This window comes from Pteropus alecto, unplaced genomic scaffold (genome assembly GCF_000325575.1).
Source record: "Pteropus alecto unplaced genomic scaffold, ASM32557v1 scaffold155, whole genome shotgun sequence".
Taxonomy (NCBI): domain Eukaryota; kingdom Metazoa; phylum Chordata; class Mammalia; order Chiroptera; family Pteropodidae; genus Pteropus; species Pteropus alecto.
The window spans coordinates 14,191,530-14,203,622 of NW_006438113.1; the positions used below are offsets into that span (position 1 = coordinate 14,191,530).

The 12,093-nt window shown below is 44.2% G+C and overlaps 1 protein-coding gene across 4 annotated transcripts in view; it reads right to left on the bottom strand.

The window, feature by feature from the left end:
* The window catches only part of TSPAN15 (tetraspanin 15), a 47,866-nt gene that overhangs the window by 16,557 nt on the left and 19,216 nt on the right, over positions 1-12,093 (bottom strand). For all 4 annotated transcript variants that reach the window (XM_006915559.3, XM_015592159.2, XM_015592161.2 and 1 more), the window contains exons 2-3: positions 7,091-7,276; positions 5,768-5,842 (exon numbers count right to left, since the gene is read on the bottom strand). In XM_006915559.3, the coding sequence (XP_006915621.1) occupies positions 5,768-5,842; positions 7,091-7,276 (261 nt within the window). The remainder of the gene's footprint in view (positions 1-5,767; positions 5,843-7,090; positions 7,277-12,093) is intronic.

Below are 12,093 nucleotides of genomic sequence, written 5' to 3' on the forward strand. Positions count from 1 at the left end.
GAAAGAAAGAGAAAAATTGAAAGCTAAGAAAAAATATAAAGGAGAAAATAAAAATCACTCTAATTTCATCCCTTAGAGGAAATAAGAGTTAATATGTTAATATTTCTATTTCCTTCCAGATTTTTCCAGGCCTATTTTTATTGAGGAAATCTTACTGCATTTGTAACCTTGTATCTCATTTTTCAATTATTTTGAATTATGTATCACAGACATGATAGCATGGCCCACTGTGAACTCCAAAACAGCTAAGACCCCTGATGATGAGGGTCCTTCCTGGGCTACACACCAAGACCCTCCCCTCACAGGGCCCCAAGGAGAAGGAACGCATACCCCGTGGTGCCCTCAGGGTTTGAGAATAACTAGAAACTTTTACCCCTGACCTCAGGCCTGCAGCATCCTGAGCTTTGAGTACTAAAGGTCCCCTGAAGGTTTCGTCTTGACTCAGCTCCTTCTCTGGAAAAAAAGGAGTGGTGTCACAGCCTCTGTTGACCTACAGGACACTAGAAAATGACAAATCAGCCTGCCTTTGTGAAAGCACATGGGAACCAGACTGCTATTCATTTAGGGATTATTTATAAAAATCACTGATGCTGCTGACAATGACCTGGACCTGGGCTGCAGCCAGGAAAGCACTAACCCATAATCTCTGGAAAGCCATGGGCCAGCCAGGAGCCCTGCTGGCTGCACAGAAAAGCATCCCCATGGACACATGGAATTAATGTCTCTCTCCCCTCAAGGCTGCTAATAAACAAACCATTACCCTGGATCTGCCAGCACAGAGCAGATGGTCTGAAAAGTACAAAATAAAAAAAGGGAGGAGCAGGTACCAAGACTAGATTGGGAAGACAACCAAGGGGTCAAAGTAGAAATCAAAAGGGAAGTCAAAAAATACCTGGACACAAATGAAAATGGAAACACACTATACCAAAACTTATGGGTTGCAGCAAAAGAGGGACATTGATGGTAATAAACATCTACATTAAGGAAAAAAACTCAAATAATCTAACTTTATACCTCAAGGAACTAGAAAAAGAAGAACAAACTAAGCCCAAAGTAAGTAGAAAGAAGGAAATAACAAAGATCAGAGCAGAAATAAATGAAATAGACTAGAAAGACAACAGAAAAGATCAACGAAATGAAGAGCTGATTTTTTAAAAAGATAAACAAAATCGACAACCATTTAGCTAGACTACCTAAGGAAAAAAAGAGACAATTCAAATAAATAAATTAGAATTTAAAAAGGAGACAATAGAACCAATACCACAGAAATACAAAGGATCATAAGAGACCATTATGAACAATTATATACCAACAAACTAAACTGGTTAACCTAGAAGAAATGCATAAATTCCTAGAAACATATAGCCTACCAAGACTGAATCATGAAGAAATAGAAAATCTGAACGGACCAATAATGAATAAAGAGCTTGAATCAGTAATCAAAAGTTTCCTAATAGAGAAAAGTCCAGGGCCAGATGGCTTTACTGGTGAATTATATCAAACATTTAAATTAATACCAATCTTCTTCAAATTCTTCCAAGAAATTGAAGAGGAAGGAATATTGCCAAACTCATTTATGAGGCCGGCATTACTCTGATAACAAAGCCTAACAAGGACACTACAAGAAAAGAAAACTACAAGCTAATATCCTGATGAGCACAAACGCAAAAATCCTCAAAATATTAGCAAACTGAATTTAACAGCACATTAAAAGAATCATATACTGTGAATGAGTGGAATGCATCCGTAGAATGGAAGGATGGTTCAATATATGCAAATCAATAAATGTGACATACTACATAAACAAAATGAAGGCTCAAAATCACATGATCATCTCAATAGACACAGAAAAGGCAAATTAGGTATAGAAAGAATGTACTTCAACATAATAAAGGCCATAGATGACAAACTCACAGCTAACATCATACTTGACAGTGAAAAGCTAAAAGCTTTCCTCTAAGATCAAGAAGAGATGAAGAGCTCACTCTCACCACTTCTATTCAATATAGTACTGAAAGTCCTAGCCAGAGAAAGAAAATTAGGCAAAAATAAGTAAGTAAGTAAGTAAGTAAGTAAGCATAGTACCGGAAGTCCTAGCTAGAGAAAGAAAATTAGGCATAAATTAATTAATTAATTAATTAATTAATAAAGGGCATCCAAATCAGAAAGGAAGAAGTAGAATTGTTAGCAGATGACATGATCTTATATATAGAAAATCCTATAGACTCCAGCAAAAAATCATTAGAAATAAACAAATTCAGTAAAGTTGTAGAATACAATAATCAACATAAAAAAATTAGTTGCATTTCCATACACTAACAATGAACTATCCAAAAAAGAAATTAATAAAACAATCTCATTTACAATACCATTAAAAAGAATAAAATAGTAAGGAATAAATTTAACTCAGGAAGTAAAAGATCTGTACACTAAAACACTGATCAAGAAATTGAAGATGATACAAATAAATAGAAAGGGATCTCTTTTTCATGGACTGGAAGAATATTATTAAAATGTCCATACTACTAGTAAATGGAGATGAGAAAAATATAATAAAAAAGCTTACCAAAAAAAATTTAAATGTCCATACTACCCAAAGCAATCTACAGATTCAAGGTAATCCCTATCAAAATACCAATGACATTTTTCATAGACAGAAAAAAATCCTAAAATTTGTATGAAACCACAACAGAATCCAAGTAGCTAAAGCAATCTTAAGCAAGAAGAGCAAAGCCGGAGGCTTCACATTTCCTGATTTCAAACTATATAACAAAACTATATTATAAAATTATAGTTATCAAAATAGTATGGTATTGACATAAAAACTGACACAAAGATCAATGAAACAGGACAAAGGCCTGCGCACAATAAACCCGCGCACATTTGGTCAACTAATTTTCCACAAAGGCTCCAAGAATACACAATAAGGAAAGGACAGTCTCATCAATAAATAGTGCTGGGAAAACTGAATATCCACATTCAAAAGAATGAAATTGGATCCTTATCGTACACCATACACAAAAATCGACTCAAAATAGACAAACATAAGACCTGAAATCGTAAAACTCCTAGAAGAAAACATAGAGAATAACTCCTCGGCATTGGTCTTGGTAATGATTTTTTGGATCTGACACCAAATGCATAGGCAACGAAAGCAAAAATAAACAAGTGGGACTACATCAAATTAGAAAGTTTCTGCACAGCAAAGGAAATGATCGAAAAACCAAAAAGGCAACCTGAGGAATGGGAGGAAATGTTTGTAAATCATATATCCAAAAAGGGGATAATATTCAAAATATATAAGTAATCCTTGTAACTCGGCAGCAAATAATAACAACAATTATCTGAGGACCTGAATATATATTTTTCCAAAAAAGATATATAAATGCCCAATATGAAGAGATGTTCAACATCACTAATCATCAGGGAACTGCAAATCAAAACCACAATGAAAATATCACCTCATAGCTGTTAGAATGGCTATTATCAAAAAGATAAGAGATAAAAAATGTGACGATGTGGAGAAAAGGGTGCCCTTGTGCCCATTATGCACTGTTGGTGGAAATGTAAGTTGGTACAATCACTTCTGGATATTTATCCAAAAGAAGTAAAGTCACTGTCTCAAAGACATATCCTCACCCTCATGTTTCTTAATTAGATATATACAATAGAATATTATTCAGCCATAAAAAGAAGGAAATCTTGCTATTTGTGACAACATGGATGGACCTAGAAGATATTATACTGAGTGAAATAAGCCAAAGATAAATATTATATGGTATCACTTATATGTGGAATCTTAAAAAAAAAATCCATACAATCAGAGAGCAGAAAAGTGGTTGCCAGGGGCTGGAGAGTGGGGGAAATAGGAAGATTGTTGTAGGGTACAAACTTCCACGTATAAGATTAATAAGCTCTGAGGATCTATTATATAGCATTGTGACTATAGTTAAAGAAAATCGTATACTTGAAATTTGCTAAGGGAATATATCTTAACCATTCTCACACACAAAAAAGGCAAGTATGTGAGGTGATGGACATGATAATCATTTCGCAATGTATGCATATATCGAATCATCACACTGTACACTTTAAATATATTACCATTTTATTTGTCAATTATACCACAATAAAGCTGGGGGTCGGGGGGGAAGAACTGAGAAAAAGCCTGAGCTGCTATCTTACTACGCTCTCGTGAGAGGGCTTCTTAACCTCTCTGGGCCTTGATGACTCCATTGATATAATGAGACTCTGCCCTCCCTGTTCCTGGGACTCATAAAACAGGGAAAAGACCCCTGGATTCCAGGGGTGTAGACAGACCTGTGGTTAAGGCTCACCCACAGGAGACCCAGGAAGAACAGGTGTGCTCCCTGCTCTCATCTGGGCCAGAATATCAGCTGCACCCATGACGAGTTTGGCAGGAGTCAGATACCGGGTCATTTGAGGGATCTGCACAGCCTGGTGTCTGGGATAGCAATTGCTGCCTTGGGCTCAGCTTCTGACAAGAGAGACAATTTGGCCACAGCCCTGATGTACTTGCCCAACAGTGATGCCTGGGTGTGCCAGGAACCAAGCTATATGGGTCGGGGGCAGGGAGGCAGGGGAATGGACAGAGAGAACTGAACTTCTGCAGACAGGCCCTGGTCCTCAAGCCCCGCCTCCAACACCAAAGCCGAGAGGAAGACAAAGGAATAAGGTCGTAGGGAAATGACAGGAGCCTTGGGTTGGCAGTCAGCCCTGTTCTTGTGGGACCTTGGGCAAATCTCATCTCTTCTCCAGGCTTCGGGGCAGAGGAGCTATTATATAATGAGGGTTCACCAGGGTCAGAACCATGCCAGGTTCTTCGCATGTATTCACTCATCAAATCCTCATCCCAAACTCCATGAGCTAGGAACCATGATCTCCTAAGGAGCCTGAGGGTCAGAGAGGTCACACATGTATGAGGCACACAAGGCCTGCAATGGAAGAAGTGAGAGACCAGGAGCCCTGAGAACCTTTCCAGATCAAAGGGACCCTGATTCTACAAACTTTCCCAGGGCCGTGATTACAGGCATTGCCCTCTCAGCCTTTCTCTTGCCTTCACCTCTATTATACAGCACAATACAGTCCCCTGGGCACTGCCTCCAAAACATACACAAAATCCCGCAGGCCCGCTGCCTCCACCTCAGTCCAAGCCATCATCTCCTCTTTCCTGGACAACCACAGCCTCCCAGCTGGTGTCCCCGCATGCCTCCCTTGCTCCTTACTATGCACTCTCTACCCAGAAGTGAGTAAAATGTAAATCAGATCACATCACTTCCCCCACAATACTCTGCAAAGGCTTCCTCTGTCTTTAGAGAAGATTCTCAGCTCCTAAACCATGACCTCCAAGGACCCACATGATCTATCCTGGCCAGCCCTCCAACTCCACCTTCCATCCTCCCCATCGCTCACTGGCTTCAGCCAAGAAGCCTCCACACTGGTCCATATACCTGCCGAGCTCCTTTCTGCCTCAGTAGTTCCCTCTACCTGGACCTCTGCTCCCTCTGAGCCTCACCTGGTAGTCTCCTTTTCCTTACTTCATCATTATTCTCCCCATCTCCACCCAGGCACTGTCCCGTCACCCTGTCTTATTTTCCTGTTCTCTGATTTCCATGTCCAGTGCCCATCTCCCCAACAGAATGGAATTGTCTACTCTGCTCTCTGTGCACCCTCAGTTTACAGCCCAGGGCACCCACACAGTGGGTGTTTGGCATACACATGGCTGATAAATACACCACAGGCCCACCTGGTTCCGGAAGATCAAGGCCACCACACCACCAATGAGCTCGATTATGAGGCAAATCCCAAGGATGTACATAAACTGAAAAACAAAATTCAGAGATTCACCTAGAGGGTCAGAGGAAGTGCTTTCTGCTCCAAGGTCAAGTACAATAAGGAGAATCATCTCTGTCAGAGCTCTCACTGCTCCTGAATCTCTCGCCCTTCCTCCTATGAGGACAAAGGATGTGGACAGACATTCCGTGGGAAAGCCATCTCTGGAGCCAGTGATCAGGAAGAGTGACTCAGCTGTTCAAGCCAGATTATTATCAAAGTTTGTCCCAGGGCTCCTCAGCGGGGTCTAGGTGGAGAAACACACACACCCCTCCCACCGCTCACAAGGGGAGCTGGTCCTTGCTCTTGCTGACCCAGAGGGGACAGATCTGGCTTCATGGGCAGGGTGGGGCAGAATTTCCAGCTCTGTGGGCAGAGCCCCTAAGAAGTGGCTTCCCAGACTCCCATAGTGGATGAGGGAATATCTGAGGCTTAGAGGATCCATACTCCACTGTACCCCTGCCTTTTACTGAGGAACAGGCATTGTCCAAACTAATGTCAGCAACTTCCAGCCTCAGGCAGCACCAAGGTCCTGCTATAGGGGCTTTTAGGGGCTTCCCATGTGAGGGAGACTGTAAGGCCAAACACACATGTGGGTACAGAGCAAATGGATCTGCCTATTCGGTACCCACAGCTTTGGGGATCCCCACAGTAAGGGGGCAGGTGGGGCTAACCTCACCCCCTGACCCAGGGCAGGCACTTGGCCCAAGCAGGCCCTTCAGAGTCCTGGGACTTTGGCCAGAGTTACCAGGAAAGATTTCTTGGATCAAGAGCACAACAAGGACTCTGGCCTGAGGCTACTACTGGTGACCATCACGAAGAGAGACTGAGGACAATACTAGGCGTCCAGCTGGGAGGTGGCAGGAGAGAGAGCCCAAGGGCGCTGTCTACAACCTGGCACCCAGGTGTGGGTTTGCTGGCTACCTGACCTAAGGACTCACCATCAACAACCTTTTTGGTTTTACTCCTCTCATTTGAGTGTGGCTTCTCCCACCTCCAACACAGGGTTTAAGTAAGTAAGAAGAATGGTATTCAAATCAGCCTTTATACACAGAAGTGGAAGTGGTCTGGGCACTCTCTTGGGCCGATCCAGGAAACCCTCTAGAAGAGCGGGTTTGAGGCAAGGAAGGACTGAAAAAACTGGGTGGTCCGAGGGCCAGGGGGTAATCTCTCAAGCAATCTAGGGGACTCCAAAGACCCCCGTCCACCAGCTGAGGGGTGCATGGGGCCGACTTACCACTTGAAGAAGACACAGGTTGTCGCGGAGGGAAGCCAGCACACCAATGAAGGAGACAATGAACATGATGACCCCAAGCAGGATGAGGATGATGGCCGGGGCCAGAAAGGCACTTTCAAGGGTTTTGTATTTCTGCCGCTCGACTTCTGCGTAGATCCCCACAGACAGGACCAGAGACCCGATCAGCTGCAGCAAGAAAGCAGGGAGTAAGAGAGGGGAAGGACTGCCTGTCACTTGATTTTCCTACAAAGGCTTCATCTGGGGGGCTATGATGCCTGCCTTTGGGGGGGCTCACCCCAGATGACTATACATGAGGGAACCTGTTAGAGGCTGAATTGTTATTCCCTTAAAATTCGTATGTTAAAGTCTTAACCCTCAGTACCTCAGAATGTGACTCTATTTGGAGATAGAGCCTTTAAAGAGGTAATTAAGTTAAAATGAGGTCATACGGGTGGGCAGTAATCCAATATGACTGGTGTCCTTATAAGAAGAGATTAGGACAGACATACACAAAGGGAAGACCATGTAAAGACACATGGAGAAGGCAGCCATCTACAAACCAAAGAGAGGCCTCAGAAGAAACCAATCTGCAATACCTTAATCTTAGACTTCTAGCCTCCAGAACTGTGACAATAAATTTCTGTTGTTGGGGTGGGCAGTAATCCAATATGACTGATGTCCTTATAAGAAGAGATTAGGACAGACATACACAAAGGGAAGACCATGTAAAGACACAGGGAGAAGGCAGCCATCTACAAACCAAAGAGAGGCCTCAGAAGAAACCAATCTGCAATACCTTAATCTTAGACTTCTAGCCTCCAGAACTGTGACAATAAATTTCTGTTGTTTAAGCCACCCAGTCTGTGGCACTTTGTTATGGCAGCCCTGGCAAACTAATACAGACCCAATCTGGAAATGCTGCTTTAGAGAAAAGTATGGGTGAGTCAGGGGAAATGCCACTGGTTAGAGGGTCAGAGAACCCGGGCCTTTCCACGGCCTGTCCCCATGGCCTGGAATGCTCTTTCTCTTGACATCCACACTGCTCGCTCCTTCACACCCTTCCTGCCTTTGCTCAGTTGTCACCTGCACAGAGAGCCCTTTCCAGGCCATCTTATTTAAAAGTAGAAAGTCCCTCTCCCTTGGAACTCCTAATCCTATTTCCCCATTTTATTTTTCTTCTTTGCACTTACCAGAATTTAATGTACTTTTTTCTTTTTATTTTTTAATTGTTTGTCTTCCCCACAAGAAAATAAGCTCCATGCCAGGAGGGATTTTTCCACTGCTTCAGGCATCCCCAGCACCCAGAAGAGTCCTGACATTTAGGAATTTCAAACAGCCTTTACAACCAATGACTGTTGAATGGATGCAAGCCGGGCTTCCCAACAGACCCCCTCGAGTTTGCGTCTGATGCTGTCTACCTAGTCTCCTGCCTGGCTAAGGATTCTGACTTTCCAAGCCACACATTCCCAAGGGCAGGGGCAATTCTTTAGATAAACTAGACTTCTCCACTGAGCATAAGGCAATGTGGGAGAATAACCGAAAGCCATGCTGCTGTCAGCTAAGGCCTGACTAAAGGAAGTGAGGAATAATACAGACAAGATGTTGGCAAAATATGCCATGAGCATAGCTACCCTTGAGTCAACATCCGGAACACTAAAGAGGCTGCTCCTCCACTTACTCATTGGTCTACTCGGCCTTAAACTGGCTATAGCGTGCCCTCCAAGGAGATCCTCTTGACTTCCTTCTAAAGACCATTAAGATTGTCCTGAGTAAAGGAAAATGCCTGCTTCCTTTAAGCTTTGACAAATGACAAAAATGCCAAAAGTCAAACAGACCAAGCTACTTAGGAAACACCTGATAACAGAGGATTACCAGGAAGCCATCCTCCTCACCCTTAGATCCAGCAATCTGCTGTATTTCAAAGCTAAGTGCCATTCCTTTGGTTTGAAAAGATAATCTGGGATTACTAAGACCCAGTCTACAAGGGATATCTTTCCAACATACTGGGCCAGGAGGTTCTAAAGGCATTGACAAACTCTGCTGTGAGCTACTCATTAACAAGTTGGCCATATCAGGAAAACTGTGAATGAAATGATGTCATCAAAATCACTCACTTGGGCAAATTTTAAAATTTATAAGGCAGAACACACACACACACACACACACACACACACACACACACACACACAACTGTCTAAAGGAAAATGGTGATCATAGGAAAGAAAGTCTACCTTTATTTAAAAAAAAAAAAAAAAAAAAGATTAAGCAGAGGCCTGTCCTGTCAGTTCAGGCTCCAAAACCCAGAACATGGTGAAATCATTGTTCAAGGCTGGCCTAACCCCCATGGGTCCTCTGAAAACAAGGGTAAGCAGCTTTGAAAAGTCAAATCCACTCCTTCTGAATTACTGCACTTAGAAGAAATCACTCACGGAACCCTAACCCTGAACCAGAGACCAGAGATCTCTCCACCCCAAAGCTGAGGATTATGGATCAAGAAGAATCCCACAGAGAAGTGAAGTCTTTAGAGCCAGGCAGGGAGTGAATTAAATATGCAAGAATGAGGTATACATAAGGGCTACAAAGTTGAGTCTCATCTTCTATCTTGATGAAAAGTGTAATTCTCATGCTGTCACTGAACTAACAAGAGAACATCTTAATATTTTCAGTATTCACTCATGTACTTTCGAGATTTCTGTTTACTACTGTAAAAAAACAAAAAACAAAAACAAAACAAAACAAAAAAAACCTATCTGGCAGGATGGACCCAGGTCCTAGCTGGCCCCCTCCCTCATTCCCCACTTGAGGCTATGTTTCTGGGGTAGTACCCTGCTTTGGAAACCATCTCCAAAACACCAGAGCTGTCGCTAGCCCCAATTCCGAGCAGAACTGACCCCAGCCCTCTCCATAAAGGCAGTCAGTGGCTTATTCTATTTTTACAAGCTCTCCAGAGCCCCAAGGCCCATTCCAGAACAGTCTTGCCGACAGGAAACAAAACTTCCTTTGGTTTGATCTCCCTCCTGTTGCAAAGCATCACATTTTCCTTGCTAGTGAGCCTTACAACATTTCTAGGCCACTAAAGCCATAGGAAAAGCTACCATGGCAAATGCAAACCCAAGCCTCCTGACTCCCCACCCCACCCCACCCCCCCACACACACACACCCCTCACTGTGTACCCAGCCGTCACAGGCGCATTTCTCCTGGTCCAGCAGAAGTGCTGTCACCCCAGCCCTCAGAGAAGCCTGGCAGCCCTCACCGTTGCTCCCCACACAGCATAGGCTGATCTGGACTCCTCGTTCAAATGTCCAAGGGGCAGTGGACATGGGGAGAGGCCAACATAACCCCTCCCAAGAACTTCAAGATTTCCAAATAATATTTACATAATATTTACATAATATTTTATGTTGCCATCTGAACATAAAATTAACTGTCAATGCCAATGTGCAATCCCATCCACTCTTCTCTGGTAATTATAGCCTTTCACCAGGCGGCCAACCACTCCAGCTACAGCGCAGGAAGCAAATGGCCTATTTGTCAAGCAAGACAGCTTCAGCTAAACAGGGCTGAGGACAGGGAGCACACGGCCATGCCCATTTGGGGCCGAACTGGGAAAGAACATGCTGCTGCAGCCCACAGGCCAGGCCCAACTCCCCAGACTTTGACAGCCATGTGGTGGTGTCTTCAACAAGCTGCACAGGAGCCCTGTTGACCCAGCAAGAAAGGGACTTGAAAGTCTCTTCTGAGCCCTGCAGCCTGGGACCCAGCTTCCTCCTCTGCAGGGAGAGGCCCAGCTCTACGCAGCTACTGGGAAGCAGGAGGCCCTGTGAGGCATCCCAGCACCTGTGTCTCCTCCTTCAGGAAGCATCTGCTCACTGATCCCTTCCCCAGACTGGCTCACCCCCAGCTGGGGCAAGTCTGCACTTAGAGGGGAACTGCAAGGCCCATGTTCACTCCAGAAGGCAAAACCCAGCACCTATTATATTCCAAGCCCTGAGTTCACAAGGGGTCACAGGACTAGATAGGGGGTAAGACCAGGGAAGGGGAAATTGAGAGAGGCTGGAAATGACTTTTACGGTCCTATGGATGGCATTGGGGGAGAGGAGATCTTTCAGGAGGAACTGGAGGTGCAGAAAAAAGTCCCATTTTAACTTTTGTTACCTTCCAGCTAAAATGTTCCTTGCACAAAAGAAGTGTAGAACCCCCAGTTCATAGGAAGCGAGCTGCAATTCCTACCATGGAGATATACAGAGGGCTCTGGGAATTTGAATGAAAGTGAGGGGGAGAAAAGAATTGTCAGAAATTCAGGATGGGCTTCCTGGAGGAGCCAGTGTTTCCTGGAAGGCCCCAAGAACTGTTTCATTCTGGAACTATCTCATGGGGCACTTGAGGCTCCCGGGCTCTGTGCTGGGCTCAAACAAAGTACTTTTGTGAGTTTCTAGTTTGAAGGGATGTGGGAACTAGCTAAACTCCAGGGCCTCGGAGATTTTGAAATCTAGCACAGCACACACAGCTCTAGAACATTTCACGGGATGCTGTCCCTTACCACTCTCACATTGTTCCTTTTCTTCCATCCTTATTTAAAAAATCATGTGCCCTAATCATCCTGCCACTAGCTAGAGGAGGTTCAATTAATATTCACTGACTTCATTTGGGAGAAAAGAATCTCTTCTCCCACTTTCCCTGAGACAGCTCAGTTCCTGTTGACCCGCCCTTCTTTCCCATAAAGAAAGCAGGACAGACCAGATCCAGAAGGCCCTGGCAATGCCCCCAACCCAAACTGATGTAGGGTCCATTCGGTCTCCCTGGAGAATGCCAGATCCACCTCCAGGACTACCTGGCAGTACTCTAAGCTCTGGGGACCCTGACCCTGATTCTATTGACCTGGTTCCAGTCCAAATTCAGGTAGCCTCTGTTTGAGGAATAGGGGGCCTTGAACCCTAAATCAGAGCCAGTCCTTGAGAAAGCAGCAGAGGCTGCCTCCCACTGCCAACAAAGGAGCCGGTCC